The 23,973-nt window shown below is 48.3% G+C and overlaps 5 protein-coding genes across 10 annotated transcripts; 1 reads left to right on the top strand and 4 right to left on the bottom strand.

Moving 5' to 3' along the window:
- Positions 1-29: 29 nt before the first annotated feature.
- Positions 30-1,216, bottom strand: Atx-1 (Ataxin 1). Its single transcript, XM_017083778.4, has 3 exons — positions 893-1,216; positions 608-836; positions 30-546 (listed from the first exon to the last, which is right to left on the bottom strand). Exons 1-3 carry the CDS (start codon positions 1,063-1,065, stop codon positions 196-198), a joined length of 753 nt encoding a protein of 250 aa, XP_016939267.2. The 5' UTR covers positions 1,066-1,216; the 3' UTR covers positions 30-195.
- Positions 1,217-1,360: 144 nt separating this feature from the next.
- On the bottom strand, positions 1,361-3,216 carry xit (ALG6/ALG8 family glucosyltransferase xit). Its single transcript, XM_017083775.4, has 4 exons — positions 3,056-3,216; positions 2,089-3,003; positions 1,914-2,024; positions 1,361-1,844 (listed from the first exon to the last, which is right to left on the bottom strand). Exons 1-4 carry the CDS (start codon positions 3,121-3,123, stop codon positions 1,397-1,399), a joined length of 1,542 nt encoding a protein of 513 aa, XP_016939264.2. The 5' UTR covers positions 3,124-3,216; the 3' UTR covers positions 1,361-1,396.
- A 942-nt stretch (positions 3,217-4,158) lies between these two features.
- On the top strand, positions 4,159-6,880 carry Nf-YC (nuclear factor Y-box C). Of its 2 annotated transcripts, none has more exons than XM_017083774.4 (3): positions 4,159-4,342; positions 4,482-5,877; positions 5,941-6,880. In XM_017083774.4, exons 1-3 carry the CDS (start codon positions 4,299-4,301, stop codon positions 6,385-6,387), a joined length of 1,887 nt encoding a protein of 628 aa, XP_016939263.2. In that variant the 5' UTR covers positions 4,159-4,298; the 3' UTR covers positions 6,388-6,880. The 2 variants fall into 2 exon arrangements, with proteins under 2 accessions (XP_016939263.2, XP_016939262.2); XM_017083773.4 differs by having other exon boundaries at positions 4,479-5,877.
- On the bottom strand, positions 6,740-11,412 carry iav (transient receptor potential cation channel subfamily V iav). Its single transcript, XM_017083772.4, has 9 exons — positions 11,214-11,412; positions 9,976-10,893; positions 9,244-9,665; positions 8,911-9,062; positions 8,640-8,856; positions 8,228-8,578; positions 7,375-8,157; positions 7,098-7,318; positions 6,740-7,045 (listed from the first exon to the last, which is right to left on the bottom strand). Exons 1-9 carry the CDS (start codon positions 11,350-11,352, stop codon positions 6,895-6,897), a joined length of 3,354 nt encoding a protein of 1,117 aa, XP_016939261.2. The 5' UTR covers positions 11,353-11,412; the 3' UTR covers positions 6,740-6,894.
- A 2,163-nt stretch (positions 11,413-13,575) lies between these two features.
- Positions 13,576-23,365, bottom strand: pod1 (coronin pod1). Of its 5 annotated transcripts, none has more exons than XM_036820302.3 (15): positions 23,209-23,365; positions 20,835-21,377; positions 19,829-20,015; positions 19,210-19,766; positions 19,001-19,153; positions 18,313-18,861; positions 17,405-17,588; positions 17,259-17,338; positions 17,003-17,035; positions 16,753-16,925; positions 15,772-16,683; positions 15,363-15,708; positions 15,165-15,300; positions 15,007-15,107; positions 13,576-14,944 (listed from the first exon to the last, which is right to left on the bottom strand). In XM_036820302.3, exons 2-15 carry the CDS (start codon positions 21,141-21,143, stop codon positions 14,852-14,854), a joined length of 3,813 nt encoding a protein of 1,270 aa, XP_036676197.2. In that variant the 5' UTR covers positions 21,144-21,377; positions 23,209-23,365; the 3' UTR covers positions 13,576-14,851. The 5 variants fall into 5 exon arrangements, with proteins under 5 accessions (XP_036676197.2, XP_036676198.2, XP_036676199.2 ...); XM_036820303.3 differs by having other exon boundaries at positions 23,195-23,333; XM_036820304.3 differs by lacking the exon at positions 17,003-17,035.
- Positions 23,366-23,973: the final 608 nt, after the last annotated feature.

Here is a 23,973-nt window from a genome sequence, read left to right as displayed (position 1 = left end):
TTTTGGCGCGCAATTCAAATTTCAAAATGCAACTTTTTAAACTTTATTTCAAATAAATCAAGCAAAACAGAGTAATTATTGTACATTAATTGTTTTCAAGCTTGCGGCGTATTGCAGGGATAGCGCTGAATATATCCCCGAATCGCCTGCTGCGTAAATCAATAAATCGATATAGTTAGTAATAGTTCTTCAAATCTAATTATTTAGTTTCTGCATCATGTGCTGGGTGTAGACGGCCACAAAACTGGCCATCTGGGCGTACACCTGGTACGGATTCTTGAACGGCGCCGCACAATAGGCCCCGGGTGGGGGAGAAGACATGGAAACTGGCAATCCCACTGCCGGAGTAGGACATGGCGGTGGTGGAGGCGGAGGAGGACGTGGTGCCACCGGCTGCTCGCGCGGCACCAGCGACAAACAGATATCGCCCACCTGCAGCTGCTGACACTTGAGCTCGTACAGCTGCAGCGACAACTGGGGATTGCACGAGGCCCAACCCTGGCCGTAAACAAACATAGGATGACCCGGCAGCACCTCCAGGTCCATCTGAAAATAGCCAAGGATACGAATGAGGGATGTAAAGAGATGGGGATTGCGATAAATTCACCTTGGCGTGCTGTGTGTCGTAGCTGAAGGTGAGCGTCACATGGCTGGAGGATCCTGCCCGGTCGATCCTCACCACTGTGGCCTCCCGGAGCTCAAAGAGCTGGCTGCGCAGCGCCGACTGGATAAAGTCCTCGGTTCGTATGTCCTCTACACGACGCAAGGCCCCGCTGGCCAACTCAATGTAGGATCCCCGGCGGAAGCAGGAATCGGAAGAGTCGTCAGAAAGCCCACTGCAATTGAACCCATTGATGATACACTGGACAAGATTAACCTTATCCCTGCTTACTTGCTGGACTCCTGAGGCTGTGGCGGAGGAGGATTTGGAGGGGGTGCCCTCCTGATTGGATCGTAGCCACAAGCATATGAGAACTCCATGTGCATTTGCATGTCGACCTGTTCGCCTGGACGGAAACTCATCAACTGAGCCATTTTCCGCCAAGGCAGGCAATTGATATACATTCATTCAGCCAATGTGTTTTCCACGGGTTTTCCAGGAATGTCACCCACTCGGCCAGCCCGGCTGTTACCTGTTTTATGGCCCAACCGTCCATAATCTGGTCGTGGCAACAGGTACGCCGCCTAGACGCCGGCGATCGCTACCTGCTGACTGAATTCCGCTTAACAGCCATTGTTTAGCCGGGTACCAGGACCAGAGAATCCCCGCCAGCGGCGGCGCCGATCTGGCTCTTGCGCCAGGCGCCTTGAAGACTGCTCGGCACCACCACTTTGATCGCCAGACGTGACCAATTGCGGATTTCTGCTGAAGCCGAAGCCCATTCTACTGTTCCGTTTATTTGGTTTTTCGTTTTCTCTTAACAGCGGATGTGGAAGAGGAGGAGGCGCCGGGTGGGGTCACCTTGCCCCAGCTGAAGCCCAGGGCGTACAGATAGTAGGCCCCAAAGAAGTAAAGCACTCCAAGTGCCGAGTACACGGAGGTCAGCAGCAGCGGCAGGAAGGGCAGGCGCTTGTCCAGATGCAGCAGGAACGAGAGCAGATGCTCGTACAGCGGAATGGCCAGGAAGCCCAGCATGTAGAGCCACTCCAGCGCGTGGAAGCCCCGGAAGTTGGGAAAGATGCGGTACAGCTGACCGTACAGCATGGCCACGTAGGACATGTATAGGGAATACCGGGGAATGTACAGATCCGCGTCGAAGAGCAGCGGAAACAGCGAGAAGTAGCCGGCAATGCCCAGAATGTAGGCGTATCGGGCATCCTCCCGGTTCACCAGGGTCAACAGACTGCAAGTGGGTGGGCACTGGGTTAGTGGGTCTCCTGGTTAGTGGGTTAATGTAGGGGCAAGCACTCACCAAAGCGGGATGAGCACCATTAGAATGGCCTTTTCGTGGACATGCCAGCCAAAGACGAAGGAAGAGCAGCCACACAGTACCACGGCTCGCAGGAAGACCAGTGGGCTTTGACTGCAAGAAGGTATAGAATTGGGATTAGATGTAGTTTACATTGCACCCTGCAGCTTCGCCTTACTTCTTGGGACTGCGGAAGAGCTTCACCAGAATGGGCAGCATGAAGAGAACGGTCAAAGCGAACGTCACGGGTGGTGTGATGGCCGGCAGCACCGAGTGCCGGACTTCCTGCACCAATCCCGACGTGGTCGAGGTGCCGGTGTCCTGGACCTTCAGAACGCCAGCGGCCACCTTGTCGGCGGTGTTGTAGAGTGCCCAGAAGTTGGGCGCCCAGTAGGCGTGCGTCAATCCGCGCTTGAAAGGAAACAGGCGGGAAAACACCTGCGGCAACTGCTGCCAAAAGGGTCCGAAGGACACGGCGAACGGGGTGAGTCCCACAGCCAGCAGCTTGACAAGGGCGGCCACCGTGGACACCACATTGGCTTGCTCCAGGCAGTAGAATCTCAGCAGGTAGACCCCAAACGCGGGAGCCATGTACAGGAAGATATGCTTAAAGTTAAGCAGCACGGCGAAAGCAAAGGCGCTCCAGAGGAATCGCTGCCGGATGAGGGCGCCGATGCTCAGGAGTAGTATGCCAAACAGGAAGCCATTGTACTGGAAGTGGATGTGGTCCACGAAGAGCAGTCCCACGTTGAGCAGTAGCAACATGGAGCCGGCAAAATGCTGCTGGGTATCCCGAGCCAAGCCCAATGATCCCAGGCAGCTGCGCACGCCGAGCACATAAACCATATCCGTGGCAATCACCGAGAGCCGCTGGAAGTAGACGGTGCCCTTGGACTCGTAGTTGAGGTTCTGCACCTCCAGCATCCGCGGATCCACGTACTTGGCCACCTGCGACAGCATCCACTCGAAGTGGGCAAAGAAGGGCGGATAGTCCAGGGTCCACTCGCTGGTGGCCTCCACATACCAGCGCTCCAGGGGCAAACTGTGGGTGATGGCCAGCCAGTTGCGGTGTACCTCGAAGTCTGTGGAGTGGCTATTGCATATGGTTTATTGGGCTTCATCACTGAATATGTCAGCACACTTACTAGGCAGGAATCAGGAGGATCTTCAGGCCGGTGGCTATGCCCACCAGGTGCCAGAAGAGGTCCTTCATCTTCGATTCTGTCGGAGATTGGGTTTGGAATCGTTTCTTATCAGCAGCGGTGTGTGTTGTCCGATTGGCCCAGCCTAGCTATATCTAGCTTGGAAGTAGCCAGAATACATTTATCGATTGTCGCATTTCGTTAGCCAGATCTGGCTTGGAAGTAGCCAGAACGCACTTACCTTTTCTCTATTTCCATAGTTATAGATGGCGTATTGGAAAACGCCGACACTTAACAGGGCTGTTATAGCTGGCGTATTATTAACCGGACTGCTATAGATGGCGCTTTTTAAAACGCCGACAACAGACCTCTGCTCTGTTAGTTAACATTTATTTGCAGGTGACCGCTTGGAATATTAAAGAAAAGGGAAAATGTTATGCTTGTGGTCTCCTTGCTCAAGTTATGTTCGATGTTGTTATATCGATACTATCGATACCCCAGAAGAAGAACAAGACAAGGGTGCATTACGCATTTGCTTCGCAAAAAAACGTAAGCCAACGTAAGTGTCAGTGAAAAAGGGAGATAGCCTTAGCGTTGTGATTTCGCTATCGATATTTGGCGGAGACACCCTCCTGCTTGAGGGATAATATCGATAGAATTCTGTTCCGTTCTGGGTGACCGCTTAAAATATTTGTTGTATATTTGAAAAAGTAAAAGTAAAAAAGTAAACTTGCAAAGCAAGTTTTTGTTTTGAAAGACTTATGACTTATCTTTTATACGTCTCTATGGGCGTATCTTTATTACTTTCGAAAATAAATACCTGCAATTGGAATCGGCTTACGAAATATTGCCCTTATTAATAAAATTGTATACCAAATCATTAAGTCGCTATAATATCCTAACTACTGTGGTGCACTATGACACTTAACAGGGCTGTTATAGGTGGCGTGTTAGTAAACGCTGTTAGGGGGCTCAAAAATTGACCATACAGCAAGAAAGTCTCCGTTAGCATTATGTTAGTTAACATTCCTTTGTAGCGTGACCAGATTTGTTATCTTCGTATCGATACTATCGATATCGAAATTGATTTCAGGAGTAGATGTTTTGAAAACATCGATGACATCGATACCTCCAGCATTGCATTACGCATTTGCTACGCGAATTTTGACAATTTAATTTAAACAATTATTGTGGACTCCAGCCGGTCGCCGCCAACGCCGAGCCTAGGTCTCCAGCCAACCGGGCCATGTACGCAACCAACAATGGCGGCACGAGCAAGGCGCCAAACAGGTAAATTCCGCCCGCAAACCGAGCGCAAATCCCAGCGCCCCTCCCCCAAACAGGCGGTACAGCCGAGATTTTTGCTATGCGCCGCTCCTTTTTGCCTCTGAATAGGAAACTGAATCTAAACCTGAATCCCCTCCAGCAGTGCCACCTCGATGTTCGACAACACCATCACAGTGACGCCCATCAAGATGGAGCTGGGCCAGGCGTACACCAAGTCCCAGAATCCTGCGGCGGCGGCGGCCATGCAGCGGCGGACTCCTAATGCGGTGGTGGTCACCACCTCCTCCGCCGCCCAGCAGCAGCATCAGCCGGGACAGGGTCAGCAGCAGCAGCAACAACAGCAGGCGGTGCCCATGGCCAGCTTAGTGTCCAATACCTGCACATTGGTGAATCCCAGCATGAGTGTGACGGTGGCCACCACCGGAAGCACCGCCAAGGAGAAGACCACGAAGACCACCCGGTCTCAGGTGGTCCGCAAGCCTCCGCCAACGATCGACAACTTCTGGCCGAATATTGTGAGCGAGGTGCATGGGATCGGGCAGGTGGATGCCAAGCACCAGGTACTCCCGCTGGCTCGCATTAAGAAGATCATGAAGCTGGACGAGAATGCCAAGATGATTGCCGGCGAGGCGCCGCTGCTGTTCGCCAAGGCCTGCGAGTACTTCATCCAGGAGCTGACCATGCACGCCTGGGTGCACACCGAAGAGAGCAGGCGGCGCACGCTCCAGCGCTCGGACATTGCCCAGGCCATCGCCAACTACGACCAGTTCGACTTCCTCATCGACATTGTGCCGCGCGAGGAGATCAAGCCGTCGTCGGCGCAAAAGGGCAAGGATGGCAGTAGTTCCAGTTCGAGCGGAATGGCGGGCTCGACCAGCAGTGCCGCCTCCACGTCCAACACAGCAACCTCCAATGCGGCCGCCTCCGTGGGTGGCAATGCTTCCGCCACGGGCAACTTTGTAGCCAGTGGATCCTCCGTACCTGCGGCCACGGCTGGCGGCCTAAAGCTGGACACCACAGGCGCAGCCAACGCAGCCGAGGTGCTCGGCTTCAGCACCGTCAATTCCGACATCTTCTCAGCGCAACTGCAGCAACAACAGCAGCAGCAGCAACATGCCGCCCAGCAGCAACAGCAACAACAACAGCAGCAACATCACCAGGCGCATCCACAGCAGGTCCAGATTATCCAGCAAGGAGCTGGTGGGCAACAGCTGCAGTACTTCATCGCACTGCCCGGCCAGCAGGCGGCGCAGCTCGTGCAGCAAGTGCAACAGCAACCGCAGCCCACCCAGAACCATCTGCCCAACAGCCTGGGCATCAACATAGTGTCGGCCCAACAACCCACCCAGCAGTTGATCCTGACTGCCGGCCCCAACGGCCAACTGACCGCCACGCCAGCGCCACAAACGGCCGCCCAGCAGCAGACGGCCCTGCTCCAGAATCTCGCCCAACAGCAACAGCAGCATCAGCAACAACAGCAGCAGATTCAGCTGCTCCAGCAAGTGGTGACGCCCACGGGGGAGCTGACCAATGTGCCGGTAAGTAGAGCTTACGTTTATCCTTTGAATAATTACTCATTGCTTTGAATTATTCCTTCACAGATTGCCATCAATGCCAACCATTTGCATCTCCTGCAGCGCCTGCAAATGCAACAGCAGCAGCAACAACAGCAGCAGCAACAGCAGCAGCAGCAGCAACAGCAGGTTATCATCCCCACCCAGCTGCTGACGGCGCAGCAGCTGCTCCAGTTGGGCGGAGCACCCACGGTGGCCCATCAGCAGCAGCAGGTGCAAGTGCAGCAGCAACAACAGCAACAAGTCCAAGTGCAGGTTCAGCAGCAGCATGCCAATCTCAGCCAGAGCAACGCCAGCGCGGTGGCCAGTGGCACGCCGATCTTCATAAACTCGACCATGACCAGTGCCCAGGCGGCGACGCAGGCGCAGCAGCAGGCGGCGCAACAGCAGCATCAGCAGCAACAGCAGCAGCAGCAGGCGCAAACGATCTCCACCATGTCCGCGGATCGCACACTAACCGGCGGATTTCGGTAAAAGCTGGAATAATCAAATCAAATCCGGACGGACAGACGGACAGTTGGCAATCATATCGAAGCATCGGGAGGCATTGGAATCGGGCATTGGCAACGGGCATTGATTGCGCCATCCCCTGTCATCCAGCACAATGTATAATATTATAGTTTACGTAGGTGTATACGATTGTATATCGGAGGAGATTATATATAGCTAGTGTCTAAGACGTAGGCATCTTTGTAGAAACGATTTCTCAATTGTAATTTATTGCTGACCCTCCCGCCCCCCTGGCTGCAGGTTTCACCTCCTCCAAACAAACACCGCCACCTCCACCACTTTTAAACCTAGCACTTAGAGAGAATAATGGGAAAACTAGTGTATGACGCGGATGCCACCGGTCCAAAGCATAACCCAGCGTTTCGTGTGGCACCCGCGGTTTATTATGTATTTGTACTTCTAATTAAGCTAAGCTCTGACAAACAATTATAAGCCACCAAGGACTATGTGCCAGAAACTGCTGCGCTGTGTTCACTTTCTGGCCAGGATCTTGTTGATGTCCTGCAGCTCGCGGGTGCTCCACGGTTCCAGGGGATCGGGCGGCGATTGCGTCTTTCTGGTGTAAGCCGATCGTCCCCGCTGGTTGCGCTCATCTTGATCATCACTTTGTTCCGGCGAAACTCTGCTTTGGAGGAGAGGGACTTAGAGAATGATGTGAAGGCATTATTACTCACTTATTCCTTCGACGAACGCGGGCACTTTTTGCCCTTCGAGCGGCCTCATCCTGCGCTGGCTGGCACTTGCGCAGATGGAACTGCTTCATGGTGGCATGCACTTCCTCAGCTGTGGGCAGATCCTCGCTGTCCTGGCCCCCATTGCCGTCCTCGGTCTCCACCTCGGCTTCCTGTTCGATGGTCAGCACCTCCTCCGCCACGGCCTCATCGAAGTGGAAACCCTGAGATTAAAGGTACAACTTGCATGAAATCATTTATTTAATTTTTACCCACTTACCGTATCCTCATCCAAACCAGGTGGCGCCCACACCGAGGACATGGGTTGAAACTGACCGTGGCTGTGACCCTCGAATCCCGGCTGCTCCCGCCGGATATCTGCCTTGGACAAGGCGTTGTGCGTCCGCTTGGCCAGCGACAGCTTGCCCAGAATGGGTCCACCGCTGTCGCTCTCCTCGGTCTCCACCTCAGCCAGCATAGCCATGAACTCCTCCAGCTTCTTCGGATCGACGATGTCCTTGGGGTCCTGAAACAAATTGCTCAGATTTGATATGGGCAGGGGAATGGCCATTAGGTCGGGAGGAGCATCTTGAGCTGCAGTGGGGGCAGGCGTTGCTGTGCCCGCTGTAGCGACCGGCGGTGGATCCATCTTTTTAGCCATCGGTGCCTGCGGCTGCGTCTTCATCGTTTGCTCCACCAAATCGAAGGCCTTGTTGGCCAGCTGCTGCAAGCCGGCGAAGTAGTGAGGATCATGGGTCTCTGGTCGCTGGTCCGACATCATGATCAGCTCCCTGAAGGGATCCGGAGCTGGCGGCGCAGGCGGAGGAGCTGTCACCGTTCGCAGAACAATGCCATTGGACGAGGCTGGATCGTTGGCGAAGGCCAGCATGTCCATGGCGTTGGTGAAGTCCGAATCGGCGTGCAGGTTGTAGGGATCCTTAAGCTTCTGCTTGGCGATCTTCACGGGACTGGAGATTGAGGCCCGGCCCCACATAAGGCGACGCATCTCCTCGCCGGTCATTCCGCGCTTCTTGAGCGCCGTCAACGTCACACGACCCACACGCTGTTCAGGATTGGTCCGAAATCGTGTTAGGCTGGTTAAAGTGGCTAAGAGGCAATGCATCTACTCTTACCTTCCAGTTGGAGACGGCTCCTTTGCGCTGCTTAGCCCTCGTTTTGCTCTTGCTCTTGATGACCATCACGCCGCGCACCTCAAATCCCGAATCGTCGGAGGGACCCAGCGGAATGGAGTAGGCCTCCAGATAGCCCTTGGCATCCGCCTGCGGCACCGCACGCTCCAGGGTGACGACGATCTTGGCCCACTGCTTCATCCACTCCTTCTCCGACTGCTCAATCACGGTCACATAGGTGTTGCCCATCATGGCAATCAACATGTTGAGCAGCAGGATGGGCACAAAGATCATGAAGATGATGAACACGGTCTTGGAGAGATTGGGGTACGTGGTTTGGTTCAGATCGGGATACTGCAAGGGGAAATCTACTGTATACTATGAAAGGAACATATGATCGAGGTCACCCCCTCACGTTATAATCGCCCAAAGTGGTTTGGAAGAGGGCCATCCAGGTGCTGGTGTAGGTGTTGAACATGGTGGACTGCACCTGGGGATGTCCCTTGTACAGGAAGTAGAAGGCCTGCGAGAATCCACACAGCACAATGCAGTAGATAATGCCGAAGGTGAACATGTCACCCGTGATCATGGAGTAGATCATGGTCACAAAGGGACCCGTCAGCCGAATGGCACTAAAATGGTCCGAATTCAGATGCCTTCGAGAGGAACATAGTAATCTCACTCACCCAGCGAAGAACATAAGAAGGAACCATGAGCCCGGGACAGCAAAGATCAAGATGGCCTCCTCGGTATCGGTGTCACCAATCAGACGAAACGGAATGCACGCCAGGATCAGCAAATTGGAGAACAGGAAAATAGCCTTTGCCGGAGCATGGGACTTAGAAATGACAGTAGAACAAAGTATTATGTACTTTTTTTCAATAATACCTAGTAATAATTATTATGGTGTTGTTTATCTTTCAAATTTAAATTAAAGTTATAGAGAGTTTTAGTCCTTACAACATTGAAAAGCTTTTCAGATCACAATAATACTTCGAAAAGATTAATTAGACCCTTACCAGCTGTTTAAGAAATGCGGATAGTCCCTGGTTCTTGATCTCGTCGCCTTGCTGGAAAATTACGTAACTGAGAACTCCTGCCAAGGTAGCAAACTCTGCGCAATATCTAGCCACCGTTTGGGCACTATTCCCATCCTTTCCATTCCCGTCGTCCGTCTCCATTTCCTGAATAGCGGCTGTCAGTGATTCCGATCCCTCGGAGTCCTCGCCCTCGGCTTCACCATTGTGGGCGGGTCGCAAATAAACGGATACGGACAGGCACAGCAGATGGGTGGACAGGATGAGCAGGCGCTTCAGGAACTGGTTCTGCGCAAATGTCTTCCACTTCTCCTCCAGGAGGCGCTGGATGATGCCACCGTCCAACATGTCCAGATGCTCCGGCTTGGTTCCGTTCAGGATGATAAACAAAGCGGAATTCCAATCTGTTTCAATAAGGTATTGATATTATTTAAAAAAAAAAATATGATATAGAATGTATACATGTATATTATTTTATATGGATTATATAGACCACATTCATGTATAGAAAATATTACAATACTTATATTTCTTTAAGTACATACATATGTTGTCTCTTGTACTACTTCATTTGTCTGGATGTAATCAATTTTATATTTAATATCATTACATATGATCTGCATAATTGTATTCTCATAGTCGATATTTAGATCTTAAAAATAATGCTTATTTGTGATAGGACTCATTGATGTCCTTATTTTTGACAGTACTCACTAGTCCTTCCGTCCGGCAAAAGTGTGTCCAACGCATTGAGGGGGTATCCAGAGCAGGTGATGTTACTGTACCGCCAGAACTCGCGGGCGGACAGCTCCAACATCTCGCGGAACAGCTCCTCGCGGCCCAACTTACAGGCCAGGGTGAGGGGAGTGAGTCCCGTCTGGTTGACAATGCCATTCTTGGCCGGGGTCTTGGGATGGCGCAGGGCGTAGCCGAACATGTCCAGCTTGTCGCACACCACCACCATGTGCAGAATCATGTTGCCGAAGGAGTCCTGGGCATCCGGGTCGGATCCGCAGTCCACCAGCAGGTTGTAGACACTCTCGTTGGCACAGCAGGCGGCCCAGGCCAAGGGATACTCACCCATGTAGGCCAGTCCCTCGTAGTCGGTGCTCTTGGCCGGATGAGCACGCTGCTGGTCACGGGGCAGGAAGAAGCTGCCGATCGCCCGCTGATTGATGTTCGCTCCGGCCTCGATCAGATCCGCCACCAGCTCGTTGTTGCTGTAGGCGATGGACAGGTGCAGGGCACTCGCGCCCAGATACTCCTCGCCCTCCATCACGTCCAGCGCCAGGTTGGGGAACACACGGAGCAGCACCCGCGCCAGCTTGGTGTGCACCTTTGAATCGCAAATGATCAGCACATGAAGCAGACTCTCGCCCAGGGCGCCGCGGTACTGCATCTGCCAGCAGGCCTTGTGGTCTTCCCATTTGCCCAGCGGATCGTGGATAGACAGTGACGCCTCGATGGGTATGGTCACCTCAGTGTGGTCGCGGTACTTCCAGCGCAGGAACTCCGCCCGATTGATCACCTGTCCCTTGCCATCGTTGTACATGAATACACCGAACTGCTCGCGGATTAGCTGCTCCACGGCAATCAGTCCACCCGAGTTAATGGCGTCGATGAGGTCGCCACCTGGCCAGGATTGGTGGTTATTATTACAGTGTTCATTACATCTACATTTATAGATCATCGTGTGGCATTCCTACTTCCAATAAATACCTACAAGTACGTTTTCACCCAAACAAAGTACTTTTTCAATGGTTCGGGGTCACCAAATACTATCCCTACCATAATCATGGATATGGATGATATAACTTTGGCATCTAACTTCAATGCATTTTGATCTATTACTAAATATAACTAATGAATGAACAACGCAGGCTAAAGTTTTGGATGTGTCATATTTGGGTCACTTATCACGATTAGTAAATCGGGGTCACCCAATTCCTTACCTCTTTTGTAGTCCGCCAGCTTGTAGAGCAGGCATTTGCATGCGGTGGCCGAGGATTGCGAGATGACGGCATCTAAGATGGCCCCGGGCTTCATCTCCGGCGCCTTCTTGCGAAGGCATTTCTTCAGCAGGAACTTCATATCCGCCGCCTGGACTCCAATCCGTGCTCCAGCTCCGACTACAACTGGCCCTTCGGAAAAATTCGCAAAACCTTCTTTGCTTGTTTGTTCGATGACCCATGATATGAAAAGCCAGAAAGACAACTCGTTGTCTTGGTAACCCACCTACCAAACCCATCACAAGTAAACTGTTTAAAACCAGTTCGATTCCAGCTTTGAAGATAAATTGGTATATGAATATATGTTAAGCATAGGAAGTGCAGTTTTGGGATCCCTTTCTGAAATTCGAAAAATCTGACATGAGAATGGGCTAAAATGTTGAATATTTAAATGAAGAATATTAGAGAATTCAACCACAAACTAATAGAGATATCCCACTTTAAAATTGGGTTCCAATAACTCAAGTTATGGAATCTAGAAGTACAGTTTTGGGCTAGAATCTAGAAGTACAGTTTTGGGCTGCCATTCCAAAAGCCATTGGAAATACGGAAAAATCTGACATGAGAATGGGCTAAAATGTTGACCCTCTTGTAAATGAAATATTTAAATGTAGAATATTAGAGAATTTAACCACAAACTCATAGAGGTATCCCACTTAAAAATCGGGTTCCAATAACCCAAGTTATGGAATCTTGAACTGCAGTTTTGGGTTCCCATTCCAAAAGCCATTGGAAATACGGAAAAATCTGACATGGGAATGGGCTAAAATTTTGACCCTCTTGTAAATGAAATATTTAAATGTAGAATATTAGAGAATTCAACAACAAACTCATAGAGATATCCCACATGAAAATCGGGATCCTATAACTCACGTTATAGAATTTAGAAGTGCAGTTTTGGGTTCCCATTCTGAAAGCCATGTGAAGTACGGGAAAATCTGACATGAGAATGGGCTAAAATGTTGACCCTCTTGTAAATGAAATGTTTAAATGTAGAATATTAGAGAATTTAACCACAAACTCATAGAGGTATCCCACATGAAAATCGGGTTCCAATTACCCAAGTTATAGAATTTAGAAGTGCAGTTTTGGGTTCCCATTCTGAAAGCCATTGGAAATACGGAAAAATCTGACATGAGAACGGGCTAAAATGTTGACCCTCTTGTAAATGAAATATTCAAATGTAGAATATTAGAGAATTCAACCACAAACTCATAGAGGTATCCCACTTTAAAATCGGGTTCCAATTACCCAAGTTATAGAATTTAGAAGTGCAGTTTTGGAAACTAGAACTTAATATTATTTCAGTTAAAAAAACTCTTTTTTTATTGGTTTTTTTCGTTTGTTTTTTTTATTGAATTATGTATATAAATATATTTTTGCTTTCATTATTATTATTGTAATTATAACTTAGGGCTAGAGTATCGGATGGGGGTTATCGGATATACTCGTACTGTAAAATAAATTGTATAAATAATGTGTATGCTTCTGATTCCGATTCTGCTCCTGCTGCTGCTTCTGCACTTTCTTAATCCATCCTCTCTACTTTCTGCTTACACTCGTACACTTAATCGCTTTGATTTCCGTTGTGAATCAGCAATCGTCAATCAATCGTCGTATTATATATCGCTTGAAGTTGTATTTTCGTATATTGGTATTGTTATAGATATATGTATATAAATATAAATAAGAGAGACGTTCGAAAATCGTAATCGAATATGGCTAATAAATACAGAATGACATAATATCTGCGGGCGGTCGGTTTCGGGGGATGGGAATTGGATTTGGATTTGGTTTTACTGGGCCATGGGACCTTGTGATCATAGAAATGCATATCCATGTTCCGTATCCAACCTCTTGAAATTCTTCTTCTTTTTTGGGATAATCTCGGACATAAGTACTAGTCGGAACTGGGGGGGGCGGGGCAGATCAGAATGTTTAGCGAATACTTGTCTGTCAGTCGTTCCATGGCGTTTGGATTTAAATGCAGCTTGGACTTCGATTTGGAATTGCTGGGCCTGGGCCTTAGCTTGGGACCTTTGCTTTGCGACGTTAATATGCCTATAACTATGCGTATGGTATGTGTGTATATATAATCTGTATAATAGAACCTTGTCTAGCACAATATTGCCCGTTACCCGAGAATGGTTGTTGGTCTGTTGTGTGGTTGTTGTTCTTGTTTTGAAAGATTTAAATTTGAATTTGCCACGGTATTCGCCCTGTTGGATCAGTTCAGTCGTTTCAGCCAGGAGTTCGAGTTCTTGGCCTGCTTTAGTTACGATTGGTATACAAAATATATAATATATCATGTATATATATGTGTAAATGTATATTCTATTGCAAGTACAAAACGTTATTGCCTATGGGTATGCTACTCGAGTTACGTTCTATTGCCTTCCCGTTCACAAACGTATTACAAACGCGTACGTTTCAATGGCAACTCATTACTTTCATTCCCCTTTTTAATATTCAAATTTTTCACTTTCTTTTTGCGTTAGTAGGGGAGAGTTTGGGGGAGGAGGATTCAGAGGATGGAGATGGGCAGCTGGGCAACTGACCCATCCGTTGTTCAAGTCTTTTCGTTATACATTTTGGAATTGTTATTAGTTATTTGCATGTCTTTTCGGTTTGATTCGGCTGTTGCAGTATGTTTGATTTACGCATTATACAGTACAAAAATTGTCTCGCTTGATTGTAGATCTCAGCATTTTTCTCTTGTCTTGGCTACAGTCTATATGTTTTAGTATCTTGTCTTGGATTGGGGAATGAAAAAGGGGGTCTTTGGGGGATCGAGTGATGCGAAAGACTAGAAAAGACGTTTGGGGGGTATCATCTACTCGATTTGGGCGGGTTTTTTCTTTATATGGATTGTTTTTGAATGGGATGGGGGGTTGGTAGAAAGGGGGTGAAATGATGCGAACGAGGGGGACAGACGGACACACACACACTCTCTCTCTCTCACTCACTCACATGCAAACATGAAAAAAACTGAGAGGGAAATACATAGGCGTATATGTAAAAGTAGTATCATCTAAGAGTCCTCTTCACTTCTTCCTATATGGCCACACAAACTAAAGGACACTGGAGAACCCAGGAAATTAATCGTAAGTGTAAACACCTAAATAGGCTAAACTAATTTTGGACTAACTACTTAAATAGCACACAAAAAACAAACATATAGGTATATCAAAAATTAATACACACAATTAAAAAAAAATATAAAAAGGACACACACAAAAATAAACGTTAAACAAAACGAACAAAACTGGCTTATGATTTGTAATTTGGCAATTATTGAGCAACTGCAGTAAATGGCGGAGGAGCGAGGAACTGAGGGATGAGGGTGTGTGTACTGGAGTGTGGGTACTGGTAGTGTGTTAGTTTTACTTTCGGCTTAACTACGAGTTGTCTATATACGCTCGCCCAAAAGTCTATGTGTATATATATGTCGAGCACTTTGCTGTGTTGTCATGATGCCGCGTCATGTCTAGATTGGTAAAAAAAATTACGACCATTGGTTAAACGCTAAATTGTGAACTGATTTCCATGGTTCATGTCCGCCGCAGACGCTGGATACACTGCTACTCCTGCCACTCGTTTTCGTCCACGCCCTCCATGTCGTCCTGCTCCAGCTTGGTGGTGAACTCCATGCGCGCGCTCACTGATTTCTGGATCTGTAAGCAGCGATTTTTGATAGTTGGACCAAATGTGAACCAAGTGGCTAACTAGAGCTCACCTCCTGCTGCTTGTTGATCTCGTATTCGGACTTCTGACCTCCGAACTGGGCATGATCCGGCTTCTTCACGGGCTGCGCTGGCACTTGCTGTATGGAAGATACTGTAAATAGAGATAGGATTAGTTTATGCTAATACCACAGAGAGTCGCATTACTTACATGTCTCCATGCCCTCTGGCTTGAGGCTGACCTTGGGTGCCGCCTTGTCGTTGCTAGCAAACCAGTCCTCAGAGCTTAGCGTGGCGCTCCAGGTGATGCGAGTGGGTGGGAACAGATCGTCTTGGAACAGCTCGCTCTGCAAAAGCCAAATCAGTCAGAATAGAAACGAAAATATGGAACAGGCATCCCACAACCCACCTTGATGCGGGGCACTGTGAAACTCAGGGGCTCAATTGTGGTATTGGTCAGCCGATAGGCCTTCGAGAACTCTACGCTGGCCACGTCACAGTGGTTCTTGGTGAGGAAACTTAGGCCCTGGTGCAGCGAGGTGCAACGATGATGCGACAGGGGGCAGATGTACGGCTCCTCGTCGGTGATCTCGTAGCAGTAGATTGTGGAGTCGCCCTTGCCCGTTACAAACAGTGTGGAGCTATCCTCGTCGTAGAAGGGAATCAGTATCGAGGGCGACACATCCAAACTGGCCGTGTTCAATGGCGCCGACAGCTTCTGAGCATTGTACACGCTGATCTGTCGCTCCGAAACCCTGAAAAAGTGTACAACATTTCAGTTACAATTTCATTTCATGGCACATTTTGCAATATCCTACTTGTCAAAGCCAGTGCAGACGATGTAGTGGCCCTCCAGCGCCCAGGTGATGCGAGCTCCACGAGTGCCAACCGGTCCGTTGCCTTCCCGTATGGGCGTCTCCGATTTCCTCGGATTGTAGACCCTTATCTTGCCATCCTTGCACACAGTAGCGCCCAACCGGCCGCAGGGACTCCAGGCGAAGTCAAAGATCTGATCAGTGTGCCCCGACAGCGAACACTTCTCACTCATGGTGCGCAAATCCCACAGCTTAATGGTCATATCGTAGCTGGCGGTCAGCAGAACATCGGCAGCCAGTGGGTGGAAGCGTATAAAGTAGATCTTGTCCAGGTGAGCGGTCAGCTCGCCGGCTGGTGTGTTTGTCGGCTCACTTAATCCGCCGGCTTCAATGTGCCAGATCTTCACGATGCCATCGTCGCAGGCCACAGCCAAACGCTGGGCATCGAACGGATCCCACTGGAAGTCCATGATGTTGCTGCCGTTTACCAACGAGGGAATCACGCCGTCGGGCAATCGTCCAGGTCGGCTCAACTCAAAGATGGCAATCTTGCCACCGGGTCCAGAAAGTGGCACTGCAACGCGCTCCTGGTTGGCGTGGAAGCCATTGCACTCGCCCGGTATCTGGCGGCTCAGGTTGCGCAAGTTCTCGATGTGCGTGGACTTGTGGCCGGGAGTGCCCTTTAAGTGCCGGAACTTGGACACCTTTCCGAAGACGGTGGAGGTGCGCTTGGTGCTGGCAGCACTAAAGGCGGCCTCCGTGGCGGACTTTTTGATTCCTGCGCCATTTCCGCGGCGGTGCTCCTCCATCAGTTTGCCCTCCGGCACCGAGATGCGCTTGGTGTCAATAAGGTTGCCCTGCTGCTGTTGCTGTTGGCTGGGCTTCAGTGGCTCCACTTTGGAGTGCTCGCGGCGTCTGTTGTTTAGAGATACATTCGATAGTGATGAGTTTGGAAGTCGACTACAATTTGAAGGTCCCACTTACAATGGTACTGGCGACTGAGGCTTCTCATCCACCTGACTCTTCGAGCGATTCTCGTATATGCGCCGCCGTTCGGCAAAGCTACTCCTGGAGGAGCAACTGCGTCGCAGATCCGCATCCGTCCGATCCTCGCCCTCAGCCGAGTTCTCCGACGACTCGGAGCTCTGCTCGAATATCTAAGAGAAGCCATGGAAAACAAAGTAGGAGATTAGTTTATGCTAGGATAGTCAAGTGGGGCTTCCCTTTAGCAGACCTTGTCGGATGATTCATCATCGTCAGCCGAGGACTACAGTAGTTCCCGTTGCAGAAGTGGCAGTGGTTCAAGTATAGAAGAGTAGGTTGGTTTTTAGGGGTTAGTTGGAAATTATCGGGATCGTTTCAAAGTAAGTTAGGCAGAAGAAGGCGAATTTTGTTTGTTGTTGGCAGAGGCATGTAAGAGAGGGCGAGCAAAACGTTATAGTAGAATAGGAGTGAATTTTATAAAGACCCCATTTGATGTGCGGTCTTACCTTGCGACGCTCCGAGGTGGTTAGCGATTTCTGGACTCCATTTCCGGCCACCGCCGGGGCAGGCTCCCTTTCGTGTTTCTCTGCAATGAAGAATAAAGTTGTCAATTACTGAAAGTCTCTTCATTTCAGCGAGTCAGTCTCCTCACTTTTGATTTCGATTTCCACAATGAGATCAGGCTTTGGCCCCTGGGCGGGTGTCATATCCACGCCGCTGTCCTGGCCCACGTTCGAGATATTCTCATGGGATCCCGGTGCCAGGGGTACGGCGAACACCTTGTCAAACGACACGTCACCTGTGGTGCTGGAGAAGGGCTTCGGGCCCAAACGTGGCTGCAGAATAATAAAAACATTGAAGTTAACTATATCTTAAACATAAACCTTAATGTAAACTCATAAGTACCCCTTACGAAATCAAAATACGAAACCGAGACAAACTACAAAAAGTCTGGGCTTATAACAGATATCGAAAAGAACTGAAAATGTACCAATAAGAAAACAACTATCAACTGAAAACAAAAGCCATACTTGTTTCACAAGCAAAACAAACCTCCAACCATATGCAGTTGAAGAAAAACAAACGTGAATCGGTAAAATATGATTCAGTAGATGTCGGATTTTTGTTGACTTAGTTATTGGCAAAAGCAACACTATATCAGGCAATAATCAATAATAAGTTACCTGAGTGAAACAAAACCAAAGGTATAAATTTGAAAAATGAACGTCAAGCCACGTTGTACTCAAAAGTATAATAAACAAGTAGATTAACCAATGCAATAATATGAGGTATACAAATAATAAGTGGGAAACAAAACAAATCTCAAGTAAACTTCTAGGAATAAACAACTGAAGAGAACAACTTTTTTGTTTCAATATAAAATACAATTCCTAACAAGTTTTCACTCTCAGCAAATAGAAAACTTATCGAAATCAAAACAAATTACAAAACGATAGCCATACGACGTGCGAGCTCCAAAAAATATTGTGAACAAAATCTTAAAAAATCAACAAAAAAAAAACAAGGAGTGGCTGGAGTGTGGTGTGATGGTGACGGCACCTTGTAGGCAGACGCAGCGGTGGTGCGTGGCCTCGGGCGTGGTGTGGTGGTGCTGCTGCTCTCCCCAGCGGAATCGCTGGCCTCCGGCAGGGAATTGTTGCGCGAGGTGCGCGGCATGGGCTTCGGCGGCGAGTGGCTGCCACTGGCCGAATGGTTGTCCAGGCCGCCGGACGAGGAGACCTCCTCGCTGCTGCCCGTCGAGTGCTCCTGCTCGGTGGGTGACTCCTTGTCATCCTCCTGGGACTGGGCGTAGGCATTGGCCTTCTCCTTATCCGTGTCCACCTTGTATTTGGCCTCGAATTTACGTATGAGCTCACTGCACTCCCCATCTGGCTGGGATTGCGAGGGTGTGCTCTTCTTGCCGTTGCTTTCGCTGCTGTTGTCATTGCCGTTCTTCTCCTCAAAGTTATTGCCCTTGTTCAGCATTACAAAGTGCTCATTATCGTTGCGCTTAGCCGGCTGACTGGGAATTTGTTTCCCGATGGTGTTACTCTTTGCCCGCTGATTTTCCAGGTTCTTTACGAAATCGCTTAGGTTGCCGCGATGAATCTGCATTGATGGCCAAATGGGGGTTAAACAAAACACCCAAGAAATGCTGACTATAAAACCCTAACTGATTTAACCCTTAACGACCTTACACCACCAGTCATGATCTAAAAAACATACCCTTTATGGGAAGATAACTTACAATAATTGGCTCATCGCCATGCTCGCGCTTGGCGGGATCCAGGCTCATCTTGGGCACCGCCTGGTTGCCGCCATTCAGCCATTCGCCGGCCACCAGTTCCGTCTTGTAGCCAGTGGTCTCCGGATAGAGATCTGCGTGGAAGTCGCGATATGTCTGGGAACTTTTTCAATTAGCATTTGCCTTTAAATTGAGGTTCGGGAATTACGCACCTTTCGCGGCACCTGGTACATAATGGGTATGACCATGTTGGAAGTCAGTTGCAGCACCCGGTTGACCTCTGCCTCCATGACCTTGAGTGCCCGCTTGGGCACCAGACAAGCTCCCTTCGTCTGCTCGCCGGTGTGACGCAATCCCTCAATCAAATACGGATCCTTGTCCGTAATCTCCAAATAGTTAATGGTTGTGTCACCCTTTCCGGCTAGGAAAAGCATATTGGTATCAGGATCGAACAGCGGCATTAGTATGCCTGTGGAGCAGTCCAGTTCGAGAGTCTTCTCCGGCGTGTTGAAGTTGCGCACATCACGGATGATCACCTGACGCAGTCGGGCGGCGTCGAAACCGGTGGTAAGGATACGCTGCTGATTGCCCAGCCAGACAACCCGTGAATCCTTGATGCTCTGGTGCGATTCAGCAGTCAACTGAATGGGGGAACCGGCGGCTCGGGGATCGAAGATTCGCACACACTTGTCCTTGCAACTAGTGGCCAATACGGAACCATCCTCGCGCCAACTGGCCGACTGTATCACCTCTGGATGCTCATTGTTCGCTGCGGGAAACAAAGGTGCATTTACTTTAAGTTCATTTGCAAGAGGGAAGCTGTTGACTTACAGAAGATCTCCTTCTGGGTGCTGAGATCAAAGAGAGCCACGCAGCCGGCGGCTGTGGAGTACATCAAGCCATCGGCCGTCGGATGGAAGCCCACTGTCTCCACGCGCCTCTGCTTGTGTGAGAAAATGGCCTCCGGATCGGAGAGCGACTGCTCCAGACCTTTTTCCGGTACGTGCCAGACCTTAACCTGCGGATAGAGTGGACGTTGGTTGATTAGCAGGGGGAATTTTCTATCATGTTCGTCATAGTCACTTTCCTACTATCAAATTTGTGATTAATAAAATGATTTTTTATGGGTTTGTGGCTGAGCTGTTGCTATAAATAAAGCATTATTGTTTTCTGGTACTCATCAATTAGTTCCATTCTTTTGAATACAACTACTTTCAATTTCACAATATTATTATTGAGAGTATAATAAAGGAACAAAGATAAAGTGAGATATTTTGTGAATAATTCGTAATTCATGTATATTATTTAAATAAAGAAATGAAATCGCAAATTTCACAGAAACAGATGGACATATTCATTACCAGTCAATATCATGGGGACAGTGATGACTTATTACATTTTATATGTCTGATTATTCGGAGTTTAATGCGAATTACTAATAATATTATTTATATATTTAAAAGATAAATTACACATAAAATATTAAATTAATAATTATAAAATATATGCTATCACGGAGTGATTTTTAGAAAGTGGGCTCTTTCACCAATCAAAATTATATTTTTCAGATTTATATAAATATAACAAATACAATTAAGTACCAGTATTCGAGAGTTTTGTTAAAAAAAAATATGTAAGGGTCCCTTGATATAAAAACTAAAGAAAGATCCAAGATATTTGAACATTCCTAAACTATTTCTGAATAGTATTTAGGAGAGTGGTATATAGAAAGTGGTTGGCTTTATGGCCTAGGTGGCATAATCTCCAAATAATGCAACTTCCTGACCTATATCATAATGATGTATGCGAATATGTTGATCCCATATATATCTCTTACCAGGCAATCCTGCGAGGCGGTGGCCAACAGTCCGTCGTGGAACGGCGAGAACTTGAGGTCCGTCACTGTGTCCGTGTGCCCGTGGAGGAGCGGCATGGTCTTGCTCTTCCGGCCGCAGTCGTCCAGCGGAAGGACGGCGACACTGGACCCGGTGTGCTCCCAGTTGAAGGCCATGAAGGCGCCGGAGGCGGCGATGTTGTTCCCGTACGTCTGGTAGCTGCCCACGCAGATCTCGCGGACGCAGGCCTCCGCCTTGGGCACAATGGGTGCGGCATTTTTGTACTTGGAAGCCTTGAATCGCCAGGCCATGGTTACTGGCTACTTGGTTGCGATGGGGGGCTTCGATCCGATGTGATGGCGATCCGATGCGGATGTGCTGGATACTGGATGTTCTCTGGTCGAGTGTAGAGTGTCGATTGTGGATTGTGTATGGTCGAGTGTCGCTGCTAGTCCGCTCCAGTCGCTCTCTTTCGCTCTGCTATCCTATCCGCTCCGCTCCACTCCTCTCCTCTCTCCTGGTCGTTTCGCTTCTCAGTTTCGTTTCTGGAAAATGGCAAACATAGCCTTATAAGTATGATATCACTTGGGTGCGCGGGGGACATTCCACAGTTTGTTATCGGTTTGCCGCCGCTCCTGACTCATCGTACACCGAATCCGAATCCGATAAGGCAAACAACAATAGGCAATAACAAAAAAAAAAATAAATTTTATAAAAAAAGAGAGATGCACTTGCTATTGCGACTATACGACTATTGAAAAGAGAAAGCTGGACAAGAATGGTGTCCACTAAAGCCGGATGAGCCAGACCAACACTCGCACACTCCGCGTATGTTTGTGTGTGTATGCCAATGTTTGCTTGTACACCAGGAAAGGCGAGGAAAAACACTGTGCAAAAATGGTGCCATCCGGCAGTAGGGGGTTAATATGCCACACCTAAGGGTTAGCGATCCTTTTTTTTGGAACCCTCTCCAAACATTTTTTTATGCAAATATTGGGATAAAAAATGTATTTAAGTGGGACTGTTTCAGACTCATTTTGGTTTTGCAAGTGTACAAACAATACGATCCAGCCAGCGGTAAGGGTTAATATGCCACTCCTAAGGGTTAACGATCCTTTGATAAATTTCACGGAGAGCTTCACACGCACACTTACGCACAAAACCCACTTAGCTTGGAGTTTATGGATAAATACAGTAAACACTCTGTGAAGTCAACAAAAAACAAGGACAGTTTTTTTTCATTTTTGTTATAAGAATAACTCATATACATATTATTTTTCAAAGTAAGAGAAAATTGTTTTAAATAATTTACTTTTCACTACTCTTATTATTATTTACTTTTAAGAGGCCACACTGTAATTTCCCAAGTGCAGTTAGTAAAAGCCGTGAGAGAGAGAGCATGCGCCAATTCAACTGTTTTCTGTTTGTTAGAAAGCGGCAAAACAAATGACCACTGGGGGGGTAAAAGGAGGCGAGGCAGGGGGCGGCCAAGCAGGTATTGGCCAGCCACCAGGTAATGGGGTCAAGTGATTTAGAAAAAAGACGGCGAACAGAGTCGAGCAAAAATCAAAGGCAATACAACACACGGCACAGGCGATGTTGCAAAGTGAGAACGAGACGGGAACAGGTGCAACCTGCAGGAGAGCTGAGAGCTGCTAACGGTTAACGGGCGGCGTGGGAGAGCAGAGCGAAAAGGAGCGGCACATCTCATCTGCATCTGCATCCCTCACTCTCTCTCTTTCGCTTGGTTGGGGGTGGCTAAAAACAAGCCGGCTAGCTTTTTTGTTGTTTTCACCCACTGCCCACTAAACACACACACACACACACACACACACATATGCTCTCCTGGTGGTTGGTTTTTGGTCACGTTGTTGTTGTTGCTTATATGCATTTATTGACATTTTTCCTAGTTTTCTTCCTGTAATTTTTCGCATATATTGCAGCCGATTATCGGGTGTTACTTTCTAGTTGCGTGCACTTAATTGGGAAGCGGGGGTGGGGGTGGATTTTCTTTTTCTAGTTCCTGTTTTCTCGCTTTTCTCTTTCCTTTTCCTTTTCCATTTTTCAGCACACACCCTAGCGCCGGCAGAAGCTTTAGCGGCGGCAATGACAATGACAACTACAAATGCAGCAAAGGGTAGAGCGGGCAGGGAGGGGGTGGTGCAACTACAACAACAACTGAGCAAAGGCGACGCCGTTTTTTTTTATGGGCAAACAAAGGAGCAGTTTTGCACGCACACACGCACGTACACCCAAGTTGCAGCACTGCAACTGCACACACACACACATCGAGAGAAGATGTACACACACACGCGCCGGCAATTAAACTCGCGCTTAATTCAATCAAATCGCGGATACTGACTGCAATTAAATTACCAATGCAATCAATAAACTACGTTGGCGACAACCGGGACTCTGACGACCGGCTGGAGTCCACAATAATTGTTTAAATTAAAGGCTCAAAATTCGCGTAGCAAATGCGTAATGCAATGCTAGAGGTATCGATGTTTTCAAAACATCTACTCCTGAAATCAATTTCGATATCGATAGTATCGATACGAACATAACAAAACTGGTCACGCTGCCTAGGAATGTTAACTAACATAATGCTAACGGAGACTTTCTTGCTGTATGGTCAATTTTTGAGCCCCCTAACAGCGTTTACTAACACGCCACCTATATCAGCCCTGTTAAGTGTCATAGTGCACTACAGTAGTTAGGATATTATAGCGACTTAATGATCTGGTATACAATTTGATTAATAAGGGCAATATTTCGTAAGCCGATTCCAATTGCAGGTATTTATTTTCGAAAGTAATAAAGATACGCCCATAGAGACGTACAAAAGATAAGTCATAAGTCTTTCAAAAAAAAACTTGCTTTGCATTTTACACTTTACTTTTTCAAATATACAACAAATATTTTAAGCGGTCACCCAGAACGGAACAGAATTCTATCGATATTTTCCCTCCAGCAGGAGGGTGTCTCTGCCAAATATCGATAGCGAAATCACTTACGCTGAGGCTTTTCAGGCCTTTTTCACTGACACTTACGATGGCTTACGTGTTACTGACACTCACGTTGGCTTACGTTTTGCTGACACCTTACGTTTTCTTACGTTTTTGTGTTAAAAACGCGAGC

The sequence above is a fragment of the Drosophila suzukii genome, chromosome X (assembly GCF_043229965.1).
Source record: "Drosophila suzukii chromosome X, CBGP_Dsuzu_IsoJpt1.0, whole genome shotgun sequence".
In the NCBI taxonomy this organism is placed as follows: Eukaryota; Metazoa; Arthropoda; class Insecta; order Diptera; family Drosophilidae; genus Drosophila; species Drosophila suzukii.
Note: the sequence above shows the minus strand (reverse complement) of the source record. Positions and strands in the feature narration are given on the sequence as shown.

Bases quoted from the DNA above. Each gene is read 5' to 3' on its own strand.
- xit (XM_017083775.4), bottom strand. From the start codon at position 3,123: ATGAAGGACCTCTTCTGGCACCTGGTGGGCATAGCCACCGGCCTGAAG. The intron at 3,004-3,055 runs GTAAGTGTGCTG...CATATGCAATAG, and splicing joins ATCCTCCTGATTCCTGCCTA to CCACTCCACAGACTTCGAGG. The intron at 1,845-1,913 runs GTGAGTGCTTGC...ACCCACTTGCAG, and splicing joins ATGGTGCTCATCCCGCTTTG to TCTGTTGACCCTGGTGAACC.
- pod1 (XM_036820302.3), bottom strand. From the start codon at position 21,143: ATGGCCTGGCGATTCAAGGCTTCCAAGTACAAAAATGCCGCACCCATT. The intron at 19,154-19,209 runs GTGCGTAATTCC...AAAAGTTCCCAG, and splicing joins TGTACCAGGTGCCGCGAAAG to ACATATCGCGACTTCCACGC. The intron at 16,926-17,002 runs GTCTGCTAAAGG...GGCTTCTCTTAG, and splicing joins ATGATGAATCATCCGACAAG to ATATTCGAGCAGAGCTCCGA.
- Atx-1 (XM_017083778.4), bottom strand. From the start codon at position 1,065: ATGTATATCAATTGCCTGCCTTGGCGGAAAATGGCTCAGTTGATGAGT. The intron at 837-892 runs GTAAGCAGGGAT...GTTCAATTGCAG, and splicing joins CAGCCTCAGGAGTCCAGCAA to TGGGCTTTCTGACGACTCTT. The intron at 547-607 runs GTGAATTTATCG...GGCTATTTTCAG, and splicing joins ACGACACACAGCACGCCAAG to ATGGACCTGGAGGTGCTGCC.
- iav (XM_017083772.4), bottom strand. From the start codon at position 11,352: ATGAAGTTCCTGCTGAAGAAATGCCTTCGCAAGAAGGCGCCGGAGATG. The intron at 9,666-9,975 runs GTGAGTACTGTC...TTATTGAAACAG, and splicing joins TTTGCCGGACGGAAGGACTA to ATTGGAATTCCGCTTTGTTT. The intron at 7,319-7,374 runs GTAAGTGGGTAA...CTTTAATCTCAG, and splicing joins CTGGTTTGGATGAGGATACG to GGTTTCCACTTCGATGAGGC.
- Nf-YC (XM_017083773.4), top strand. From the start codon at position 4,299: ATGTACGCAACCAACAATGGCGGCACGAGCAAGGCGCCAAACAG. The intron at 4,343-4,478 runs GTAAATTCCGCC...AATCCCCTCCAG, and splicing joins ACGAGCAAGGCGCCAAACAG to CAGTGCCACCTCGATGTTCG. The intron at 5,878-5,940 runs GTAAGTAGAGCT...ATTCCTTCACAG, and splicing joins GGGAGCTGACCAATGTGCCG to ATTGCCATCAATGCCAACCA.